Source organism: Mirounga leonina, unplaced genomic scaffold, assembly GCF_011800145.1.
Source record: "Mirounga leonina isolate KUSES-001 unplaced genomic scaffold, KU_Mleo_1.0 Mir_418, whole genome shotgun sequence".
NCBI lineage: Eukaryota > Metazoa > Chordata > Mammalia > Carnivora > Phocidae > Mirounga > Mirounga leonina.
This window is the reverse complement of record NW_023270739.1, coordinates 660,134-684,309: the sequence shown is the minus strand read 5'-3', so window position 1 is coordinate 684,309 and position 24,176 is coordinate 660,134. Positions and strand designations below refer to the sequence as shown.

General features: G+C 61.3%; 1 protein-coding gene across 2 annotated transcripts in view; it reads right to left on the bottom strand.

The window, feature by feature from the left end:
• The window catches only part of WNT7B (Wnt family member 7B), a 47,333-nt gene that overhangs the window by 2,227 nt on the left and 20,930 nt on the right, over positions 1–24,176 (bottom strand). For both annotated transcript variants that reach the window (XM_034987308.1, XM_034987307.1), the window contains exons 2-3: positions 20,362–20,588; positions 4,315–4,586 (exon numbers count right to left, since the gene is read on the bottom strand). In XM_034987308.1, the coding sequence (XP_034843199.1) occupies positions 4,315–4,586; positions 20,362–20,588 (499 nt within the window). The remainder of the gene's footprint in view (positions 1–4,314; positions 4,587–20,361; positions 20,589–24,176) is intronic.

Sequence of the window (24,176 nt, the reverse complement as noted above, 5' to 3'; positions counted from 1 at the left end):
AGGCCAAGAAGCTTCTCTTGCCCTGGCCGCACTGCCTACCGTGTCCACCCCTCAGGCCAAGAACGGACCAGATGGGTGCCCCACTCAGAGTCCCCAGCGTGGGGGGCAGTGCACCCCACCCCAGGCTGATGGCCCAGATGATTCCTCCTCAGATAGGCCATGATGGCCTGAGACCTGCCAGGGGTCCCCAGGCCAGGTGGCCCAGGCTGCCCCCCACCTCGCCCTGCCACCTGCCCCCACCTCCCTGTCCTCATCAAGCCCGTGCAGCCCCGCCCCCACCGCCTGCCCTGCTGTCTGCCCACCCAGGCACATTCAGACCCTGCGCGGCCAGGCCGGTGACAGTCGGCAGATGAAGCCGATTGGGCAGCTGTCTGCAGAGCAGGGAGCCGCATCCTCGCTTGGCTGGGTCCCCTGGGACCGAGCCTGTCCTGGGAAGTGATCACAGGATTCAAGAATGTGCCGTTTCCGTCTCCAGCGCCCTCGAGATAAGAGTGACAGCGATGGTGGCGCCAGCCCTGCTGCCCCAGGAGACCACCCTGGGAGGGTGTAGAGTGACCCGGCCTCGCCCAGGGGAGTGGGGCCTCGGTTTCCCTCGACCCGGGTCGTGTGGGGGTGGAATGGGGGCCTCCAGAAAAAGGCCAAGCTGGTATTCTTTCTGGAATAAGGGTGTGGCCCAGGCTCTGGGAATAGTGCTCAGTTGTGGCCAGGCTGGGGGTGGGGAGTGGTCACAGTCCTGGCACCCACGGAAGGCACGTGACCCACCATGCCTCGGGCAGGTGGGAGGGAAGTGGCACACACCCTGGGCCGTGGCATGCCTCACACATTTGTTTCTGGGCCTTCGGTGGTGTCCTGACCCTCTGTGGGTGTGTGAGGCCCTGGGGGGCGGTGAGGCCCACGTCGGCTTCACCCTCTCGTCCAGGCCGCAGTGTGATGGGCGTGGGCACCAAGTGAAGAGCCCAGGCCATGAGGGAGAGAGGGGGCCAGGTGGCCCCAACTTCCTGGGGGCCCAGTGTGGCCAGCAGCTTCTCAGCCGGGGACTTCGCGTAAGTCACCCCTCCCTGGACCCTGGGTTTTCATCCAGATAACGGAATGATGTGCCCCCTGGGGCAGGACCAGCTTGGAGCCTAGACGAGATCAGGTAAGAGCTGTGGCCACCTGATGGGGGTCCTGCCCGAGCTCCCAGTGCTCAGGGCCCTCGTCAGCAATGACTTCAGATCTCTGTCACCCACGAGAGGAGCCCGGAGCCCTCCTGGCAACAGCCCCCAGGTCTTCCCAGCTGGGCAGGCTCCTGCCTTTCGGGGTTGGTAGGTGCAGAGATCTGCTGCTCAGGCATCACCTCCTTCTGCACCTGCCGCCCCTCTACTCGGGACCACACAGCAGGGTAGCTGCTCAGGAAAGGCCACGCTGCCCACGGGAGGGCTAGGTAGGGCGGCCTTGGCCTCAATCTCGCAGAAGCCAGCAGTGAGCGGGTCTCCTGCTCAGCCTGTCTGACCCTGGCCCACCGGGGGCATGGTGGGCTGAATAATGTCTCCCCACTCGGAACCTCAGGATGCGACCTTATTTGGAAATAGTTCTTTGCTGGTGTAATTAAGGCTCGAGATGAGGTCATCCTGGATCAGGGTGCGTCCTAACCCCAAGGACACATGTCCTTGTAAGGGACAGAAGAAAAATCGGACCCAGAGCTGGAGACCATTTGCAGATGGGGGCAGACAGGATGATGAGGCTGATGAGGCCACAAGCCAAGGAGCCTCTGGAGCCGCCAAGAGGCAGGTAGGGTCCTCCCCCAGAGCCATCAGAGGGTGCGGCCCTGCTGACACCTGGATTTAGGACTTCTGGCTCCAGAACTATGAGAATAAATTTCTGTTGCTTTGAGCCCTCCAGGCTGTGGGACTTCATGTGGCACCAGTGAGCTTGCTTCCCATCCAACTCGCTGAACTCTGGCCCTGGAGGGCCAGAGGTAGCCTAGACAAACTATGATGGGGACCAGAAAGAAGATCCAGACTCAGTTCTTAGATCAGGACTCAGTTCTTATGGAAACCTCAAAGCCATAGCCCCCCACCCCACCACTACCACCATGATCAGAGCTGCTGGGAGCAGAAGGACCCCTGCCCCCCAGGGTCACAGCTGCCACTCCCAGTGGCTTTTGCCAAGGACTCAGGTTACAGGTGGGCTCCACAGCTCAGGATCAGGGGCTGTGGGAAGGACAGCAGGGGAAGGGGACAAGGTACATTACGTCCACTGTACGGATGAGCAGACTGAGGCTCAGAAGAGGACTTGCAGACAGGCAGGGACAGTGCTAGCCCCAGAATCCTGGCTGCTGACCCCTGTAGAGCCCTTTCCTGCAGCCTCCCTGCCCTGCTGGGCCCTCTCCCCAACAACCTGCCTCTCCCTTACTCCCCATCTCTGTTTCCAGCTTCACGGTTCAAAACCCGACGTGCTGACCCTTCTACACCCAAGCCCCCTGGCCCTCAAGCCACTAGCATCACTGCCTCGGGGACCTGCCGTGATGCTTGTGGCCCAGAGGCCAGAATCCAGCGTGGCTGTTGTGGCCCCTTCACCAAGGAGCCCGTCGCACACGCCAGCCTCCTCGCCTGCCCCTGAACTGGGCCAGCAGCCTCACTGCACCGCACGTGTGACCCGAGTCGCACCCCCACCCCACCCACCCCAGCCCCCCAGCCCTGCCTTGGTTGTGCTGGTCCCTCTGCCCGGAGTGCCCTTCCCCACATCTCTGCTGCTTCCTCGGACACTTCTCCGCAAGCACCAACCAGAGCTCAGGCCTCGGGAGCCACCAGGGCCTCTGCTGCCCACTGTGGGCCTCCATGTCCTCATGCGTGAAATGGAGATAGTGAGACCTTCCTCCCGGGGGTGCTGGAAGGCCCCTCCTCAGGACCTAAGCTATGGCAGAGGTTCAAGGGGCGGTGGTCCCATCGAGGGCTCAGCGCACCTCCTCCTCCAGGGAGCCCTCCTCATACGTCCAGAGACGTGAACCTTGCCTTCCTCTGCCTCCCCTGGTACAGATGGAGATCAGACTGTCCCTACAGGCTGTCTGTGAGCTCCTTTGAGGCAAAGACTGTGTCACTCCTTTTATTCATCTGTCCGTCCATCCATTTGCCAACAATTTAATAACCACTGGCTGCTTACGACTACAAGATAAAGTCGATCCCTTGGCTTGGCCTTCAAGGCCTGTCCCAGCATTTGCTTACTTCTTGAGCAGCCCGCCCCTGCTCCGAGTGCCTACTCCTTCTGCCTGGGCTCTTCTCAGCGCCGACGTGTCCTTCAAGGCTCTGCTTGGACATCACCACCCCCAGAAACTTCTGCTCCCTCCCCCGGGGTCTCCACGCTCTCGCAGCTCCTGGCTATGTCCTCTGCACCCTCATGTGGACCTGTTGGTGCCGCGGGAGCTCCCACGGCCAGGGCAGTGTCTCCCTCCTCCTTGTCTCCCCACGCCTGGCACAGAGAAGGGGCAGGGAGTGTTTGTTGAGTGAATGAGCGAGCAACGGGTGGCCTCTGCAGTGGTCCCTGGGGCAGAGGGCAGGCACATCCGTCTCATGCCTGCAGACACCCACAGGCCCTGGTGCCCTGGGCGCAGCCCCCGGGGCTGGGGAGCCAGACCTGGAGAGGCGTTCCGCTCGGCTGGCGTCCTATCTCGGGCCATCTTGCCGCCATGGCGGCTGCTCCTCCCAGCCCAGTATCTGGGGCCCTCATCTCCCTGAGATGGGGCCAGGCTCGCCCTGACTTCTGCCCCAGTGTGGTCCTGCCCGGACGTCCTCCATTATTGCCCCACCACGCTGCTCCGCCCCAGGTGTGAAGCTGGCAGCTCCTCGAGAGCCCCCCGCTTGGAGTTTCCACTCTTCCTCAGGCTGCTCCAGCCTCCTGGGAACATCCCTTCCTCCAGGCTGTCAGGGCCATCTGAGCCAAAGGCAGCCTCCTCCAGGAAGCTTTCCCAGTGTGCTGGTATGACCCGTCTGGTACCAGGGCAGGGACACAGTACTGTGGCCCAGGGGCCACCCCCACCCTCGGCCCTGTTCTCTGCCCTGCCACGCAGCCGCTGAGGACCGGAGCCCCACTCCCAGCCTCAGTCTTCAGACTTCTGAAAGGGGAAGAGTCAGGCCCGCATCTTAGAGCTGCCGGGAGGGTCAGGCGGGACATCGTGCCCAGTGCCCCCAACCACACAGCTCCGGGGTCCCGGCCCCCAAGCACCGCCCCCCCAGAGGCTCAGGGCGGGGCAGAGCCCAGGTGGGGCCGCAGCCGCTCCCCCTGCCCCGACCGCTCCCCCACTCCCACCCGGGGCCGCCGGCCCGGCGCCCGCCCTACCTTTCTGCCGGCCTCGTTGTTGTGCAGGTTCATGAGGCGCCGCGCGTTCTTCTTGATCTCACGGGCGTCCACGAAGCGCCGGGAGAAGTCGATGCCGTAGCGCACGTCGGCCGAGCAGCCGCCCCACTTCCAGCCCTCGGCCTGGTTGTAGTAGCCCTGCTTCTCGCGGTCACACCCGCAGTTGCTCAGGTTCCCCTGGCTGCAGGCGGCCGTGACGGCGTGGGCCACGCCGGCCGCGGTGATGGCATATGTGAACGCGGCCTCGCGGCTCCCTGCGGGGGGATCGGGTGCGCACGGTGAGGCCCCGCGGGTCTCAGCCCCGTCCTGCTGCTGGCCCGCTGTGCGCCCCTGGCCTGGGCGCTGGCCCTCTCTGAGCTGCTGACTCAGCAACATGGGGCCGACGGATCCCGTCTTGCGGGGCCATGGTGAGGACAGTGCCCCCAGCCCTGCCACCAGCACGTGAGACCACCGTCACCTTCTCTCCCTGTCCCCAGAGCCTGGGCTGGAGAGCTGCAGTTTCCCCAACCCTGGCAGAGAGCCGTGGCAGGCCCTGCGAGGAGGCCTGTGGGGTCTGGGCCCCGCCCCCCTCCCCTCTGCCCGCCTCGAGAACCAGCCACTTGTGCGGATCTCCGTGGCGCACTCACCCACCAGCCGAGAACCAGGCAGAACCCACGCAGCTCAGAGCGCCCCGACTCCAGGCTCTTTGTTGCCTCCTCCCTGTCTCTGACCACCCCATCATCCCATCACTAGGCCCCAGCTCCCTGGGCCTCTCCTCTCTTCCAGCACCCCTGCCTGGCTCAGAGACCCCCTGAACTGCCCAGACCTTGAGTGCCAGTCCTCCCCAGCTCCCTCACGCCCCTGCCACCAGCCCGGGGGCCCACAGTGCCGTTTGGGCACCTCTACCCTGCACCGTCATTGCTTCTCTCCTGCCGGAGCTGGGAAGGGAAGGCCCTCCGTCCGAGCCCAGCTGGCTTCCCCGTCCCTCTCTCCCCGTCCTCTGCCCAAAACAACTCTTTCCTTCCGGTGCTGCTCATGTGCTCCTGGGTTCTCCTGGTCTCTTTAATGGAATTTCCTTCCCCTTCCCAAATCCTAATGACCTTCCAAGGCCGGTTCCAATGCCGCCTCTTCCAGGTAGCCTTTCCAGACTGCCAGCCAGCAGGGGGCCCTGGCTGCCCCCTCTCCCTCAGTCACAGATCTGACTCCTCATTGCACTTGACCCCTTTCACCTGGTTAGCCCTGTCGCTGAGCCATCCTGGCTCCATAGGGGCCCGTGGCCTCCCAGATGGAGGGATCCAGCGCTAATCCATCCTTATTCTCCACGGGCTCCGGCTGGGCCCTGGGCATCCTGCCTCCCTGGCCCGGCCTCTCTTGCCCCTGAGCTCCGAGGCTCTCTGCAGGCCACGGGCAGGTCTGTGTGGCCCTCAGCGGCTGGCACTGTGGGCATGGAGATCAGTGAGGTCCCTGTGCTTGCACAGACCCCGTGCCTGTGACCACCGCTATCCCCGTTACTGGAGTTAGAGTGATCACCCCCAGATTGAGAGAGGGTTGAAGGTCAAGTCATGTCCTTTCCATGAACATCCATTAAGCACCGCCTGCATGCCCGCTGTGATCGGCCTTGAATATGTGCTCTGGGGTCCACCTCCTCACCTACCAGCCTGCTGGGGGGAGCTTCCCCTGGGGGGCTCTCCCTCTGGGGGGTTCCTGTTCCCTGGGGTTTCTCCCATCTGGGCTGAGGACCAGGGTAGGACCTGCTGGTCTTGGAGGCCCAGTGTAGAGGAGGCTTTGGTTGACCACTGCTGCAAAGGAGGGGCCACAGCTCCCTGGAAACGTCCGTCCTCTGAGAAGAGCTAAGGGAGAGTGGTGTTGGGCATTCCTTCCTCCCCAGCAAGACTGGGGTCTGCAAAGGACACAGGGCTGCCACGGCCTTCCTGTCCAGCCCCTGCCCCTCTCCTGGCCCTTGCTGCCCACACCCGCCCCCCACCCGGCCTCGGGTCGGTGCACGACCCCCCACGGCCTGCCGACCGGCAGCATAGGGTTCTGCTGCCCTGGCCCCGCTCCTGTGAGAAGCATCTCTCAGCACAGCTGCCCTTTGGGGAGCACCGAGGAGCCCCCAGCCGGGCACGTCGAGGTGGGCTGGCCGGGAGCTCCCAGGCAGACACAGGGTCAAGCACAGGGAGAATATGGGGCTCCCCCTCCCTGGCTTCAAGTTAGGTCCAGGTGATCTGAAAGGAGGGGCATCAGGTTACCAAGCCCCCCACTGTTGCTGGCCTGCTGACAAACTCACACACGTGGACGCATGAGGCACACACGGCAGGGGAGCATGCGGTAAACTATGTCGGGGGTTCCAGGAGAAGAGGTGACCACAGAGCTCTGCGAGAAGGGGCACAGGGGTCAAGGAACCTCAAAGGGTGTCCCCACCTGCCTCGTGAGGGGCGGAGTCAGGGAAGGCTTCCTGGAGGAGGTGACACCTTGGGTAAAGGGAGTCTTAACAAGAGGTTAGAGTTAACTCCCTGCAAGTGCATATGAGTGTGTGTGTGAGCGTGTACGTGTATGGCGTGTGTCTGTGGAGTGTCTGTGTGGCCTTTGCCGTGTGCAGTGGGTGTGTGAGCTCCTGGCAGTGGGCATGGCAGGACCAAAGGTGCCAAGGTGTGAAACAGTTTGCTGACCTGGAGCTAGAAGTATGAGCTCAAGCGTAAGAAGGAAAGAGGCCGTCGAGATCTGGGGGAGCCAGTCGTGGGTGGCCGGAGACATCTCCTGAAGCGCATGGTGCTTTCTGTCCTGGTGCCAGGGCCAGGGCTGTGGACTTGGTGCCCGAGCCCGTCTGGCTCTGGGAACGATGGAGTGAGCCGGCCCCGAATCATGGCTCTCACTCACCAGCTCTCCCAGTGCGCCAGACACCCTCACGCTCACGTCTGTTCTCACCGAGCACTCAGACTGTCGTGCAAGGCAGGCTCATCACTGTTCTGGCCCACAGGTGAGCCTGTCAGACTAGGGGTTAGTGGCTGGAGCAGCATCTGAGCCCAGGCGGTGGCATCAAAGCCCTCCAAAGCGAGGGAGGGTCTCTTTGCAGCTAAGCGACTTTGGGCAGAAGAGAGGAGAGAAGAGGCACCGACGGGGGCCCTTGGGGAGGAATGCCACTCTTGGAAGATCTGTGAACCTTGGGGCTCAGCGACTGGTCGGCAGGTGAACGCAGGCGGCAGCCGGCCTCACAGAGGGCATGTCCCAAGCTCAGCGCCCGGGAGGTGGGGTGGAAATCTCACAGGATTGCGCAATCGCACCCAGAGGCCTGGCCGATGGAGTTACCAGTCCCACGACCAAGCCCTGCCTGAGCTAGGACAGTGTGGGCGTTCCCTCGGAGGCCCTGGGACCTGCCACCCGACCCTCCTCTGCCCAAAATTCAAACTGGTGCCTCCCACGCCTTGCTGTCCCGAAGCCCCCAGGCAGGCAAGCAGGCCCAGAGGCCCGTGCGCTTGGAGGACATTTCTCGAAAGCCTCCCTTCCATCCTTTGTGCGAGTTCCCAGCGTCCCCTGGTTCATACCCATGCCCAGCACAGACTCCCAGTTACTCATCAGTTACTCACAGGGCGGCCACTCCCACTAATTCCTTTTTTATTTGGTTTTAATGAGCCAAACCCTCTGTCTCGCCATGAAGACAAGGGGGAGGTGATCAGGGAGCAAGTGGCATTTGGGGGAGAATCACGGAAGGCGACGTTAGGTCTTAGATCGGGGGCTTCACGGCTCCTGCTCTCTGCACACACACCTCATGTCATTCACACGACAGTCCCACGGGCTGGGAGCATCACTGTGCCAACCCACAGAGCTGGATGCTGCCTCGTGGGGTTTCACAGTGTGTGCGGGCATGGGGTGGGGTGGGGGACAGTCACTCCTGGGGCCATTTGCCAGCCCCCGGTGCACTGTCTGCGCATCCTCCTCCAGAGGAGAACAAATGGGTGTTGGGTTTAGAAAGAAGCCCCTCGAACCTCTGGGCCTTGCTCAGCAAATGCGGGCGGCTCACCAGACCTCTGAGATGACTTCAAGCCCCTGGGATCTGACCCCACCCATCCCCACCTGCCATTCCCCGCAGCCTAGCTTGGCCAGGCCCACCCGGGGGGCAGATGCGGCTGCTTCCAGCGCACACCACTAGCCTTGAGTAGAGGAGCCACCTGGTTCCCTGATACCCGCCCAGGTGGGTGCTGGCCCGCTGCTGCCCAAGTCCACGTGTCCGCAGCTCCCCGCGCTCGGACACAGCGGGGATGCCCCTGCTCCCGGGAGCCCCGACAGGGTGAGGCAACCTCCTCTGGGCTCCTGCCAGGTGCCCCTTGGGCTGTAGGGGTGGAGGGCTGGACCCAGGTCTGATTACTTTGTGTACCCCCCAACATTGTCCCCAAGCCCTGCGCATGAGCAGGTCTGGGGCTGGGCGCTTTACACGCTTTGCCTTCTTTTATCTCCATAGCAACCCCCTGAAATCAGTCCGGTTGCTCAGACCATCTCAGGGAGGGATGGGAACACTGAGCCAGCCTCCAGGTGGGAAAAGCTTTGCTCCAGGTGACAGGGACAGCGGCCATCTGAGCTCAGCAGCTGCTTCAGGTGGGTCTGGTGATGGGGAGCTGGGTAAAGGCAGCACGGGCGGTCTGCTTGCGTCCAGCAGCAGTCCAGGTGGCACACGTTAGTCCCAGGAGGCCCGGGGACCCTCCTGGGATCCAGAGCCCACCCCAGCACGGATCCGCACCCTCCGACGCCGGAGTCAGCATCCACATCCAGCAGTATCCCTGGGAAACTCTAGAGGCAGGCAGGCTGCTTGTTGGCCACCCCCACCTCCATGGCCTCATGAGCCCTGGGTGGGTCCCTGCACACACTGGCCCTGAGGCAGTCACGGCTATTTCCAGGGCCATCTGCTTCTGGTGCCTGGCAGGTCAAGGCGAGAACCATTGCAAGAACCTGCAAGGCCCAAGGTGTCAACAAAGCAGAGTGAAGAGCGGGACACTCAGGCCGGAATAGGCAGGAGAGCACTGGACCTGGAGCTGTACCTGCTGTGTGGCTCCAGGCAAGTCACTCACCCTCTCTGAGCCTGTGTCTCCATTTGTCAAGTGGGACTCACAGTTCTCACCTGCTCCGCTGTCCCAGGAGCAGCTCTGAGAACAAACAGGACAGACGGGCATCACCCCAAATGGTGAGCAGGCCTGAGGAGGCTGGGGTTGACCAGGTAAAGCCCAGGGCTTCCAGAACAAGCCCAGACATCACTCTGCTTCCTTCCAGGGGCTGGCCCTGCCCCGCTACCCCCTCCCCCAATATTCTGGATAAACCCAAAATATCTGGAGCAGCAGAACCTTCAGAAACCACTGCCACATGGGTAAAAACTGAGGCACCAGGCCCCCTCGGGGGCTACCCAGCTCTATTCCTTCTTTCCGATAGGTTGTTCACAGTCAAGCCCTCGCTGGCCCTGCTGGATGCCAGGCTCAGAGAGAGCAGATGCAAGCCCCTGCCCGCTCCATGCCCTCACGGTGCCAGCCAGACCTCGATGCCCTGGGTGAGGGGACCTGCCCGGGATAGTGGGATCTAGTCCATCCTGTCATCCCCTCACCCTGACCCAAAGGAGGGCACCCGGCGCCAGGCAGATCTTTATGAGCAGCTGCCGGAGGGGACAAATGCCTCCTGAGCAAAGCGGGACAGAACTGAGCACCCCCTACCCTCCTGGGAAGGAGCTGGGGGCCGAGCCCACCCTCCCCACGCCCCAGATGCTCCCCCCACTGTCCACTCAAAGTACCTGCCACTTTGGGATGTGGCGTACTATTTTTAGAAGGCCATAATTGAGCTCATAATGACCCGATTGACTGCAGGTCTGCAGAGGCAGGGTGGGAAAGGCACTTGGTTCGCTCTTAGAAGGCGGGCCAAGAATCTGGGACCTCAGAGCTAAGGACCATCCAGTGCCATCCCTCTGTCCCCAACCAGGAGCCTGAGGCCCAGACAGAGTCCGCATGCTGCCCCATGTCACACAGCAGCTCAGGGAGTGGGAGAGTCCAGACCCGAAGTTCTAAAGTGACTCGGCGTTTCAAAGGTCTGGGGCCACACACACTCCAGAGGGGAGGTCAGAGTCTGACACCTGGAGTTCAAGTCTAGACCCTAAAATTGGCCAGTTGGGTGACTTTGGACCAGTCAAGGGGCCCTTCATGTCTCCGTCTCCCCACCTGCTATTTGAAGATAATAGCTCTGATATGGCTGAGTGGCTGTACCAGAGGGCCTGGGGGGCAGGCCTGACCCCCATGAGTGACACGCCACACATGGGGTCTCTGTGGGTGTACCTCTGTGTGCATGCACACGTGTGTGGCCCTGGGCATATACCCGGGCTTACGCATGAATGCAGCTCCCATGAGTGTGAGTGAGCACATGCCCCTGCACACGTCCCGGGCTGGTGGCCAACGCCGTTCAGTTCCCCTTGCCTCACCGCCAACCTGTACTGGCCCCTTAAATATGGCATTTCCTTCTTTTTTTTAAAAGGTTTTAATTATTTGAGAGAAAGAGGGAGAGAGAGAGAGAGAGAACAAGTGGGGGTGGGGCAGAAGGAGAAGCAGGCTTCCCGCTGAGCAGGGAGCCCGACGCGGGGCTCGATCCCAGGACCCCGGGCTCATGAGCTGAGCCGAAGGCAGACGCTTAACCACTGAGCCACCCAGGTGCCCCAATATGGCATTTTCTACAAGTCAATAATAAAAAGGCAAACAATCCAATGAAAAATGGGCAAAGGATCCGAAAAGACATTTCTCCAAAGACGGTATAAAAACAGCCAGTAAGCACAGGAAAGATGCTCAACATCCTGAGCCATCAAGGAAATGTAAATCGAAACCGCTGTGGGATGCCACTCCAGCCCCACTGGGATGGCTAAAGCAAGACAGACAGACAATAATAAGTGTCGATGCGGACGCCGGACTCCAGAACCCTCACGTGCTATTGGGCGGGGGGGATGGAAAATGCCACAGCCATCATAGAGTTACTGCAGGACTCAGAAATCCCCTGCAGGGTGCAGCCCCAGGAGAAATGAACACGTGCGTCCACGCAGAAATTTCTATGTAAATACGGCAGCGGCGTTTGCAACAGCCCGTGTCCATCGGCAACAAATGGATAAACAAGAGGCGGGCTGGCCACAGAACAGAATAGTCCCCCGCCACAGAAGGGACTCAAACACAGACACACGCTACAACAGGGAGAGATCTCGAAAACATGTACGGAGTGAAAGACACCAGCCACAAAAGGCCACCTAGTGTATGATCCCACTGATGGGAAATTTCCAGAATAGGTACATCCATAGGGACAGGAAGCAGATGAGTGTTGTCAAGATGAGCTGGGGGCTTGGAGGATGATAGCTGAGGGGCACAGGGTTTCTTTTCGCGGTGATGACAACGTTCTAAAATTGAAGGCGGTGATGAGTGGACATCTCTGTGAAGAGACTAGAAACTACAGAATTGGATGCTTACACAGATGAATTGTGGGGTATGCGGATTCTACCTCAATAAGCTGTCTTACAAACATACAGCACTTGATGGTTTTTAGGGGTTGCGCACAACTTGTCCTCTATTTAAACACTCATGGTTAGGATGCTGGGCTCAGAGGCGGCAGGTGACTGGCCCAAGGTCACACAGCAGGCCAGCCACAGGGCTGGGATCTGACCCGGGACCCCAGGGTCATGCTCAGACTGCTCCCCACCCGCCGGACAGGGAAAGCACACTGTCCTGCCTCCCATCCGGCTGACCGTGCCTGCGACCTGGGCTGGCTGGCGTCCGCCCCTGCCATCCTCTGTTACCATCCGGTGTCCCCAACCCCAAGCACAGCCTGCCCTCTGGCCAAACCCCAGAGCCCCAGGGGTGAGGCCCCCAGCTCAGGGCCAAGCACACAGCCAGGAGGGGATTCCCCGAGAGCATGGGCAGAGGGCCACAGTCACCACAGAGGGTCAGCAGGACAGGTGACTGGGGGGTGACCAGGGAGGGCCCCTCTTGGGGACATCCTGAATGATGAGAGACAAGAGCCATGCACAGGTTCAGGGAACAGTGTGCAGGCAGAGGATACTGCAAGGCTAAGGCCCCAAGAAGAGAACAAGATGGGCGTGAGCAGTCCGACCCCACGGAGAGGGTGAAACATGAAATGGGCCACACCGTGTCGACTTGGGGAGCTCAGGGGGAGGGGGCTGGCTTTAAGAAGAGGGGGAGCCCCTGGAGGGTGCCACTGTGACCGACATTGAAAGGGCCCCTCCAGCTGACTGTGGGCGGCACGGTGGGAGCAGGGCACAAGGGTCTGGGTAAGAAACACTGGTGGCCGGCCAGGTGGAGGCGGTGAGGACGGCCGGCTTGGGACACAGTCTGAGGGTGGAAGCAACGGACCAGCAGGTGGACTGGGTGAGGGTTTCAGGAAAGACGAATCCAGAAGTCTCCCAGAGTGGGGCCTGGGCAGCTGGGCACCGAAACTGTGGGGCAGAGGACCAGGTTTGGGGGAAATCAAGGAGCTGCCTTGGCCATAGGCAGATTGGGGCACACAGGACACAGCGGAAGCAGGGGCTGGACACTCAAGCCCTGCCTGGGGGGGCTCCGGCCCTGCTGCTCACCATCACGGGTGCCAACCCAGGTGGAACCAGGAGCCACCCAGCCCTTCACTCCCCTCAGCCTCAGTTTCCCCATGTAATACAGGAGTGAGGCCAGTGCAGCGGGTTCTAACCTCTTTAGCAGGGAGCTTTTGGATCTCCCTGAGAAGCAGGTCAGGACAGGGAAGCCGGGGCTGAGGTGGGGTAGGGACATGGGTGGTAGGGATGGAGTGGGGTCCCCGAGTCTTCCAGGCCTGAGGCCTGGCCAGTGGGACACTGCCAGCTGGTGAGTGTATCTGAGCCCCTGCGCCCACCCAAGCCTGGAAGTGGCTGTGAGAATACTGTCCCCACCTCCAGTTTATGGATGGAGACGTTGAGGCGAGGGAGGCCAGGAGACACCCCAGGCCAAGCCGGCATCTCCTGGTGTCACCCAGGCAAGCAGGTGCGGTGCCATGTCCAGGTGTTAGGGAGCGCAGGAGCTGGTGGGAGAAGCCCAGGGCCCAGGGTGGGGCCAGCGAGCCTTCCTGGCCCCTTGGCCCCAGACGGGGCTCGGTCACCGGCCCTGGGCATGCAACTCCCTGCCTGAGCTTAAACCAGCACACGCAGGGCTCAGGCTCAGGGGCTCCGGAGGCAGGGACAATGGGGGTCCGGCGACCCCAGAGACACTTCCAAGCCCAGCGAGGTCCCAAATCCCTATGCGTGCAGTTGAAGATGGCCTGGGGTTCCCGCAGCGGCCGGGAGGGCCGGGGCTCTGCCCGGGGACGGGTGGGCGGGCTGCCTCGGACCCTCACGCCTGTCCCTGCACCTGTTAAAGGGAGGCAGTGAAGCATCCGCCCGCAGGCGCCCATGCCGGGCGAGTGGGTTAGTGCAGTGGGGGGCTCACAGCAGCTGGGACGCGGGAGGGGCTCCACGCCCGTGGGCTGCTTTCACTCTGTGTCTCAGGACGGGCCGAGACCCTGGGCCTGGGGCAGACGTGTGGGTGTGCGTGTGTGCACGTGTGTGCGTGCCTCTGTGTCTGTGCTCTGTCCCTCTGTCTGTCTGTCTCTGTCCCCATCTGTCCCTCGGTCTCTTCCCGGCCCCACCCAGGCCCCCTCCCCAGCTCACCTGTGGCTGAGTCAGTTTCTGCACACGAAGCTCTTCCTGCCCTTGTCATAAACAGAGCATTGGAAAAAGCCACACAAGGTCCGAACATGCTGGGCTCCCCGAGCGCCCGAGGCCTTTGTTCTGACCCAGGGAGGCCCTCACATGCCACGCAGCAGCCGTCAAGGTGGGCCGCGCTCCAGCTGGGCATGGGGCTCACCGGGCGGAGAGGGAGCAGAGCCTGGCTTAGGACCACATCGTGAGGGGCCCCATGAGCCGGAGCCTCGGGATCTGTGTCCCAAGCTGGGATGGCCGTCCAGGAGCCTCCACCCCTCCCCAGAGCTTTGGGGAGCCTGGGAAGGCCTCTCGTGCAGGCCTGGCTTCCGGCAGCCCCTCTTGTTAGGGAGGTCAGCCTCGGAGAGCCTGCCCTCGTGCACAGTCCCTCGTCCCGTCGTGTGGGAAATTAGCAACTGCTGATGTGTGAGGACGCGGTGGCGTCAGAACCCCCTCCTCCCCGAGGCTATCCTCTGGCCCCCTGGCGACTGGAGTCCTGCTGAGACACAGGGCTGGCCTACCAGGTTCAAATCTCTAGGCCCTAGCGCTATGTGACCTTGGGTGAGTCATGAGCCTCCCGTGAGCCTCCATGTCACCATCTATGATGTATGGACAGTAGAACATGGGATGAGCCGTATGGAAGGGTTCACCCACAGCTGGCCTTGGAGGCGGCTGCAGCTGTAACAGAAATGATCCTCTCAGCACCGAAGCAGGAGGATCGGGCTTGGAGACCGGCCGCGGCCCGGCCAGGCCTTAACTTTCGGAGGCCAAGGGTGAAGGCCCGCCCACCCCGTGATCTGTGTCCTGCCTCCGTAGACCAGAGCCCAGAGCCCTGGACCCCTTGTCCACTAGACTCTTGGGCAGAACCCCAGTGTGGGCGCTGAGGAAGTGGAGGGCCTTCCTGCCCCCCATCCTGAGGAGAGACCCCAAGTTCTGGCTGAGTCCCGGCCCCAGCCTCAGCCCCCCGGTATGGGTGGGTGGACAGACCAGGAGAGCACGAGCCTGTGACCAAGTTACACAGCGGGCCCCGAGCAGCTGGCTCCCGCGGGGCATCCTGGGTGCAAGGTTCCAAGCACAGGGCCAGGTGGCCTTCACTCCGCCTCCCGGCGCCCTTTCCCAGGACTGACATACAGCAGGCGCTCAGTGCATGCAGGCTGAACCCCAGGGGCCGCCCGCGCAGTCACGCTCACACTCCTGCCCTGCCCCAGGAAGCAGCCGGCCAGTGACCCTCCGCCCTCCGTCTGCTGCACCCCGGGCTGCAGGAGACAGTCGGGTCTGGGTTCGAGTGTGCACGCCGGCCTTGCCCAGGCTGCGTCTGGGCAAGCGTGTGCCCCGAAGAGCAGGGCCACCCAGCAGAAGTCTCACGTGAGCCACACATGCCATCTAAGGAACATGAGGATAAGCCGGTGGACTTCATTTTGGTAACATCATTTATTTAGCCGATATACCCAAACATTACCACATCAACATGGGCTCGTTGTAAAGATCAGTAGACGTATTTTACTTGCTCTTTTCCTTTGGAAGTCTTCAAAATCTGTTGTGTACCTGACACTTAGGGCATTTGTCCGTTTGCACCAGCCAGCCGTGGCCCTGGAGCCCTCGTCCCTCCCGGGAACCAATGTCACACCTCCCCTGGGCCCGGCCAGCAAAACCCCAGGCAAGGTGCCCGGGCACAGTCGGCCCCTTCCTCCGAGGATTCGCCAGTGGCTAATTTGGAAGCTTCAAGACTCTCATGCCTCAGACAGCAGAGGTAAGTCACTCTGCCCCCTCGGATTGTCCAGGAACCGACGGCCTTTGCTGAGCCCCTGCTGCAGAGTTAGCCGCCAGCCCCAGGCGGCCACGTGAGCCAGGATTAGGGGCGGCCCCTATGCCTGGTCATGTCTGGGGCTGCACATGATGGGTGGGACTCAGCGTTGCTTGGCAGCGGGGTGGGGGTGGGGGCAGGAGTGCACAGAGCTGCAGTCCCCATGCCCCCTGCCAGTGGGTCCCACAGGGCTCAGGGCTCGGGCGAGGGGTGAGGCCATGGCTGGAGGGTGCCAGTGTTTGAGGGAAATCCCTCTCCTGCTCAGAACCCCCCCTGTCTTCTATGGGGCCCTCGGGGTCCCTGCGCCCCAGCTCTGCCCCCTCTTCTGGGCTTTGATCTTCCAGCCCTCTGGTTCACCCTCTTGCAGTCCCCGGAAAATACCATCCACTTTCTGGCCTCTGGGACTTGGCCTTGCTGTTCCCTCTGCCTGGAACCCCCTTCCCTGCGCTCACCCCAGGCTGGTCTGGGTCACCCGAATTCTCTCTTGGGTCTCATCTCATAGGTCACCCTGTCAGGAAGCCCCTGACAACAGTCCCAACCCAATTACTGTGCCTGTAAGAAATGCTCTGTCTTGCTTCGGGTCACTGGGGGCCCAAGTTTCTAACAAGCATCCCTGGAAGACAAGTTCACCCCCAGCTCTCATGTCGTGCCCCCCTACCCCAGGACGGAAGAGTTGAGGACACATTCACCCCCCTCCCCAAGCTCATTGCCCCCTAACAGAAGAGATGGGTCAAGAGGGGCCTGGCCATAAGCATCTCTCGCTAAATGGGGAAATAGGCCTGGGGTGGGCTCATGTTGCCAGAGGGTGGGGGCTGCCAGACATGAGGTGACACCATGTGTGGGTCTTGACTCCCTGAAGGGAGCAGAGCAACTGGCACCTGGGGGGCCTCAGGGCAAAGCCAGTGCAGCAGCAGCTTTAGAAAGATCTAGCTCATGTGGAGTGGTGAGCTCCCCGTCCCTAGAGGTGTACAAGCAACAGCACCAGGTGCTGGAAAAGGGATTGGAACCTTGCGCAGGGGTTCATTTGCCCATTGAGGGGTTTCCCTTCAGCTCTCAAGATCTAGGCACGGCCCAAGGTCACAGGCAAGGCCTGAAGGGGGCCGTCCCTCCGACCCAGGCCATCCCCCCACTTGGGGCCAATCATTAATTGGCACCGCTTGAGTGGCTGCTCCCACGAGTCCCCCGGCTGCCTGCCAGCTCATGGCCCGTCTCCCATCTCGTGCCCGGGGCAGCCGCATGCCTCTGACATGGGCTGGCTTTGCCACTCGGCCCCACTTCCTGCTCGTGACTCCCAGCCCCTGAGTTCTGGGAGGAGCAGGGGCCTGCTCAGACCACCATCATGGTGCCCACAGGACCCCGCAAGCCAGAGCCCTCCTGGCTGAAACGGGAGCTGGGCCTTCCTTCACAGGGGCCAGCCTGGAGCCAAGGAGGGCTTCGAGCAGGGCAAGAGGCCTCAGCCCAGGTGGTAGGGAGCCGGCCCCTCCCACCCCCGGGGCAGAGTGAAGGGAGCGCTGAGGCAGGTGCTGAGCTGGCCCCGGGCTGAGAGACTCAGATGAAGCTCCAGGATGTGTCTGACCTGGCTGTGGACAGGAAGAGCCAGGGAGGGGTGAGATTTCCTTCTCCAGAGAAATCAGATGTGAATAAGCAGAGCAGAGGGGAAGATCCTCCCAGGGTTACAGGCAGTGGGGGCAAAGTCCCAGAGGAGGAAAGGGTTGGCATGCTCTGGGAAGAGGAAGAAGTCAGCCAGGGTGAAGCTCTGGTTTCCAGAGGGGATGAAGAGAGGTGGGGGTGATGTATGACAGGGATTACCCAGACTCCAAGCTAAGGAGTTAACTTTATCCTGGAGCAATAGGGAGCTACTGCAGGTTTTGGAGGAAGGGAGTGACATGGCATGACCAGGGCTGGAAGGGAGGCAGGGGGACGCACTGACAGCTGCCAGGGGAGGGCCAGAGAGGTAGGCCCTGCAGGGGCTGTGGGGCAGGGTGGAGGGATGGACAGGGAAACACCAGGTTTCTGCTGAGGCAACAGGTGCTCAGGTCAGGGGGAAGGCCAAGAACAGCAGATTTAAGCAACAAGATGCTGAGCATGTTGAGCCAGAGGTTCCCAGGGAGCGACCACACCGGTCTTGGTCCCAGGGGAGAAAAGATTGGGGCAGGGCTCAGGGCTCAGGAGACCCAGCCAGAGAGACAAGAGGAAGTCCAGGTGAGCTGGGGCCCCGGCAAGGAAGAGGGGGCATCAGTCAGCCACATGAAGGTCATTAACGGCCTGGACAGGGGTGGTGGGAACAAGAAGGTGAGGGATGGGGGGGTACTGGGTGCAGACAGCTCTGCCAAAAAGTTTGCCTCTGAAATGCTCATGGAAGGGAGAGGAGGTGCCTTAGGTGGGCTCCCTAGAAGCAGAGCCTGAGACGCCTATTCCCAAGGGGAGCTCAGGGCATGCAGAGCACTGCAGAGCACCCCCACCCACAAGGGCAGAGTTCACACCCCCTGCATCGGTCTGTCCGTGGCTGTAGCCGACCCTCCCTGTAGGCCAAGCTTGCAGACCCTCCCAGGCTCCTGCTGGGCTGAGGGTTAGTCTCCAAGGAGGGACAGCTGTGAGCTGTTAGCCGTGATCCAGGGGATATGTGACGGCCAGTAAAGGTAATCTGGGTGGGCACTGGTTGTGTCCACTACGGGAGGATGGCGCGGGTCATGGGCTGGGGCCAAAGCCACTCCTCTTGGGCTTTTTATTGGCATTTATTGTGGACCACCGGTGAAGCACCCCCCAACCTGGGACCTGACCCTGAGAAGGGGCTCTGAGTGGCCGCGTCTCCCTCACTCCCTGTGTCTCGTGGTCCCGAATAAAGTCCGAGCCCCCACCCCTCTGCAAGCCATGGGACCATGTCCACTGCCCGTCTCTCCGCACAGTAAAGAAGCAAAGCGAACAGGCAGGGTGGCAGGTGCGGACCTGGATCTGAACCCAGCTCCGTCACGGCAAACCTTGTGGCCGCAGGCAACCTCACCACTCAGCTGCGCCGCGGGGGTGCCCACAGCGGCCTCAGAGCCCGGAGTCTCAGGCGTGAGGGGCCAGGGAGGCAAGTGGACCCCTGGCAGCGAGCAGGCAGCGAGCAGGCAGCGAGCAGGCCCCGGCGCCGAAGGCCTCCCACCCGTGGAGGATGGGGCAGGCGGCCCCGCCCTCCCCAGCTGGCACCTGCAGGGAGGGAGCTGCACTTGGGTGGTGGGGCCCCAGGGAGGGGGTGGTGCCACCCTCCCGCCTGTGCCAGGTGCCACCCACAGGCTGCTCACCACAAAGGGGCCCCAGGGGCTTTCCCCTGCACCACCCCCAGCCCTATGCCAGGCGTTCCAAGCCCCGCAGAGCTTGGCTCTGGCCTGGGTCCCGGCAGCTGCGGCTCCTTGGCCCGCTGGGATCGGAAGGATGTGTTGTGCCTACAGGCTGGGGTCTGAAATAACAGGGCACCCCTGCATGCCTGGCGTGGTGCCCCCAAGTTATCACGCCCCCATCTGACCCTCCTGGAAGGGCAGGTTGCATCACCTCCCCGCCCTCACCAGTTCAACAGCAGTTTATGCGTACCTACTGCGTGCAGGCCCGGGAGAAGCACTAGGGACCCAGATGAGGGCCCGCTTGCTCAGAGCTCATGTTACAACTGAAGACACTGAGGCCCTGCGTGGCCCCAAGTGCCATGCCCAGGGTCACACAGCTGGATTCCAATCGAGGTCAGGCTCTGGAAGTCCCACTTTTCCCTGTAAGCTCCCCCCCAACTGGGCCTCAGTCTCCTTCCCTGTAAAATGGGCACCACGGAGCCTCCCTCGGGGCTGTGTGAGGACATGGAGATGGAGCATGTGACCTAGGGACGGGGTATGGTGCAGCGGGACACAGCCGGCAGAGACCTGGCCACCCCTGCTTGGCATCCTTCGGTAGCTGCCACTGCCCATAGCACTGGAGGCCCACCACCCTCCCCGGCCCGACTCCACCTGCATCCCCCCGCCCCCCTGCCCTGCCCTCCAGCCCGTCAGACTCCTCGGCGCTCCCACACGTGTGCACAGCATCCCACGCGTCTCTGCTTGCACTCTCCTTCTGCCTGGAATGCCTTCCACATGAATGGCACCATTCGCCTCCAGCTCCCCCACCCCCAAACCCCATGCAGGAACTCCTGCTCTTATCCCGTTTCCAGATACAGAACGGAGGCAAGGAGAGAGGAAGAGGCGTGCCTCGTTCCGCACAGCCGTGGAGCAGGGCGCGTCTCTAACCGCTGCACGGTGCTGCCCGCCCATGGGCTCATGCCTCGCCAGAGCGCCGTCCTCCAGCCCCACGGCCCGGCGAGACACCCCTCGGCCACTCACACGGTTGGGTCTCCCTAGGGTGCTGGCCCCCCTCCAGGCCAGGCTCGGAGAAGGGCGCAGGGCAAGCTGCTCTAGCAAAGACACGGGCTGCTGCAGCCCAGGGAGCGTGCGCAGCCCCACGCGGCCTTCCGTGGGGACGGGGGAGTGGCCTGGCCCCTGGAGCCCCGACCGAGGCTGGGTCCCTGCAAGCCCGGAGGCGCCCTTACCTACTCGGAGCTCTTGCCCGAAGACGGTCTTCTCGCCGAGGGCGGAACAGTTCCAGCGTCCGAAGCGGAACTGGTACTGGCACTCATTGATGCCCATCTGCGCCCCCTCCCCGATCACGATGATGGCATCGGGCCGGCTCTGGCAGATGGCGCGCTGCCGTGGGGCCAAGCCAGGAATCTTGTTGCAGATGATGTTGGCTCCCAGGGCCACGACGGACGACAGTGCTCTGCGGAGAGGGGAGAGGACATGGGCAGTGAGTGGCGGCGCAGGGCCCCTCGCCCTCTGCCTGCCGTCCTGCCTCGCTCGGTCTCTCGGTCAGCCAGTGGGCTCTGGGCGGCCACCATGTACCAAGTTCTTCCTAGAGACTCCCTACGGAATCCATTTCCCATGGACCAAAACGCGTGACCCCAGCCTGAAAAGGCACTCACGCCCAGGCCTTCTCAGCCTCGGCATGGCCAGAGCCATGGGTCACAGGTCCCGGGAGTCAACGGTCCCACGGGATGCAAGCCCCAGCTCCCCGTGCCTCTGAATCAGACACACAGACCCTTCGGGCCAGAGAACCTCACGCCTGGGATTCGACAACCGTCAGCTCCGAACTGTCCGCAGCTACCCCCAAGAGCGCCCCCCAACTCCTGACCACTGGGCTTCCCCATCACTTGTAGCTCCTGGGCCGGGAAGGCTGCTGAGCTGGCTGGCCCTGCTGGGAGCCAAGCCCACAGGGTCCTGACTCCACGTGCAGCCCTTCTGTAATCTTGGGAAGGCGCTCTGCCTCTCTGAGCCTCAGTATTCACATCCATGAAATGGGAGTATGAAACATCTGACCCCCCCCCCCCATCACCACTTCCACCACATAGGCTCAGACCAGACAACCACAGGAAGAAAGGTTGCACCCATGGGGCAACTGCGGTTGTCATTCACTCGTTTCTGGACGACTGGGTAGACTGGGGGAGGAACCAGGAGCTGATGTGAATTGAGCACCTACTGTGTGCTGGGCTGGGCAGGGTCCTCTTTGCAACACTGTATCCTCAGAGTGGTCCCCTGGGGGCGCCGTGTAATTAATTTGGCGCCCTCCCAAGACCAGAGGGCACTTGCCAGGCTCACTCTGCTCACTTGAGGTGTCACCGGCGTGTTTATTTTCTGAGGGGACCTACCGTACAGGTAACCATTTTGAAGGGTACAGGTCTGCAGCACTTAGTCATGTTCCAAGATATTTTCACCACCCCCAAAATGAAACCCCATGCCCCAGCAGGCACTCCCTATTCTCTCCCCTCCCCCAGGCCCTGCAACCAGGAATCTGTGATTCTAGACTTTCCATAGAGATGCAGTCACATAATATGTGCCCTTCCAGCTGCTCTCACTTCGCATCATGTTTCCCAGGTTCGGCCACATTGTGACAGGTGTCCGTGCTTCCGTCCCTTCTGTGGCTGAGTAATATTCCATCGCGTGCAGGGACCACCTTCCGTGTATCCACTCACCACTTAGCGGACATTGGGCTGCCCCCACCTCTGGGCACTTGTGAACAAATCTGTTACAAACACGGACGTATAAGGTTTTGTTTGAGTCCCTGTTTTCAGTTTTGGGGGGCATATTCCTAGGAGTGGAATTGCTGGGTCATGTGGCCGTTTGTTTAGCTTTTTGAGGAACCACCAAACTATTTTCCACAGAAGGGCCACGAGTTATTTGGTTTTGAGCTCCCAGAGGAGGGGGTGGACAGCAAGTAGGGAAGGAGGTGGGGGCTTGTTTGGGCAGACCTATGGGCAACAGCCGAGTTTCAGAGTGGCATCTGGCTTCCAAACCAGAGACCAGACTGGCTTAGTGAGGGACAAAGTGTGGGAATGAGGGAGACCACCAGGGGCTCCCCAAGCTGATGTCCACGGCCCTGGCCTCCCAGTGCCCTGAGTTCTCTCCTCCTGCCCACTGGCCGCCAGCCCCTTTCTTGAGACGAACAAGTCAGTGTTTTTCCAGGGCAGCCAAGCACCCACAGCCAGCTGGGAAAGTCCCCGTGTGGCGCGAGCCCACAGCACGTGCTGCAAGCTGGGCCCCCCGGCGACACTCAATCCCCAAGGCCTGCCCGCCCCACTCACTAATCTGGCCAAGACCCCCCTGGGTCTCCCACGGCACAATGGGCAGAAATGCCCGAGGCTGGCATGGAAGAAGAGCCTCTGGGCGGGCTGGGCTGGGAGCGGGCTGGAATCTGGGGAATTCAGCCCAAAGTAATTGTAGATGCTCAGAAAACCGACCCGGGGAACTGAGATGGATGGGAACCAGCCTCCAGGCCTCGGGACAGAGCCCGCTTTGGATCCCAGATGCTAAAAGCAAGCTCCCCGCTCCCAAATTCTTCCAGCAGTCTCCAGGCTGCAGAGCCCCCCACTGCTTGGGGTAAGAACCCTGTTGGGGGTAGGAGCTTGGACAAATGGGTTCTGAATGGGGGGACCCCAGGGGACTGAGGATGGACCCCAGGGGCCGAAACAGATCATTGCAGCCCTGGTCTCCTGCCTCCAGGCAGACTCCCAGCCCCCGCCAGCACCCAGGTCTGACCATGTCACTCCCCTGCTCAAAGCCCATCCATAGCTCCCCAGGCTCCTTGGTGTAGAATCAGAGGCTTCCCGGGATCTGGCCTCCGACCACCCTGCCACCTTTGCCTGTGCTGGTCCCTCTGCCCGGGATGCCGCTCGTTCTCCCTTTTTCTGTCCAGCAAACTCTACCTGACTTGTGCCCAAGTGCAAGTCCCCTGAGCTCAAACCCGTTGGCCCCCAGGCACGGAGGAAGCACACGGTGGGCACCTGTCTCTCGAGTACCACCCTCACCACTGGGCTCTCACCATGGCCCTTTCCACAGCCTTCCCAGCAGACCACAAGCACCTGAGGGCAGGGCCAGGTCCCAACTAAATCTGGGGTTCCCGGGGCTGCCCCCTGTAGCTGCCCATGACCGTTCGTGGAATTGCTGAACAAATGAGTAAATACTCAAAGATAATGTCTGAAAGAGCTCCTGCCTCTTAATAACAAAAAGATAATCAATTTAAACATGGTCAAAGGACTTGAATAGGTATTTCTCCAAAGAGCCGTAAATGGCCAACGAGCAAGTGAAAAGATCCTAAATTCACTCATGAGGGAAATGCAAATCGAAACCAGCGAGGTGCCACCTCACACCCACTAAGATGCCCCTGGTCAAAACAAGAGAAAGTGCCAGGTGTTGGCAGGCTGTGGGGAAATCGGAGCCCTCATGCCTCGCCAACAGGAATGCGGGCAGCCACCACGGATGACAGTCAGGAAGTTCCTCAGAAAGTGAAACAGAATTACCATAGGTCCCAGCAATTCCACTCCTTGGTCTATGCCAGAACTGAAGACAGGTATTCAAACAAAGACTGTCCACAAGAGCCAGAAGGAGCAAAGACCCCGGATGTCCACCAGCGGCTGAATGGGCAGACAGACTGTGGTCTATCCATATGGTGGAATGCTACTTGGCCATAAGCAGGACTGAAGTATGGATCATGCTCCATGGAGGAACCTCAAAACTAGTACTCTGAGTACACAGACACACAGACCACACATTGTATGATGGCATTTGCATGAAGTGTCCGGCAAAGGACAGAAAGTGGACCCGCGGTCACCTGGGGCTGCAGGGAGGAGGCACGGGGAGCGCTGGCTTGGCAGGTGTGATGACAAAGTTATGGAGCCCAATAGAGGTGATCGGGAATGCACTTATACACCTCTGAGTGACACACTTTCAAATGGTTAAAGTGGCAAATTTTATGTGTATTTTAAACACAATTTTTAAAAAGTCTATCTAGACACAGGACTTCTGCACCCTTGGA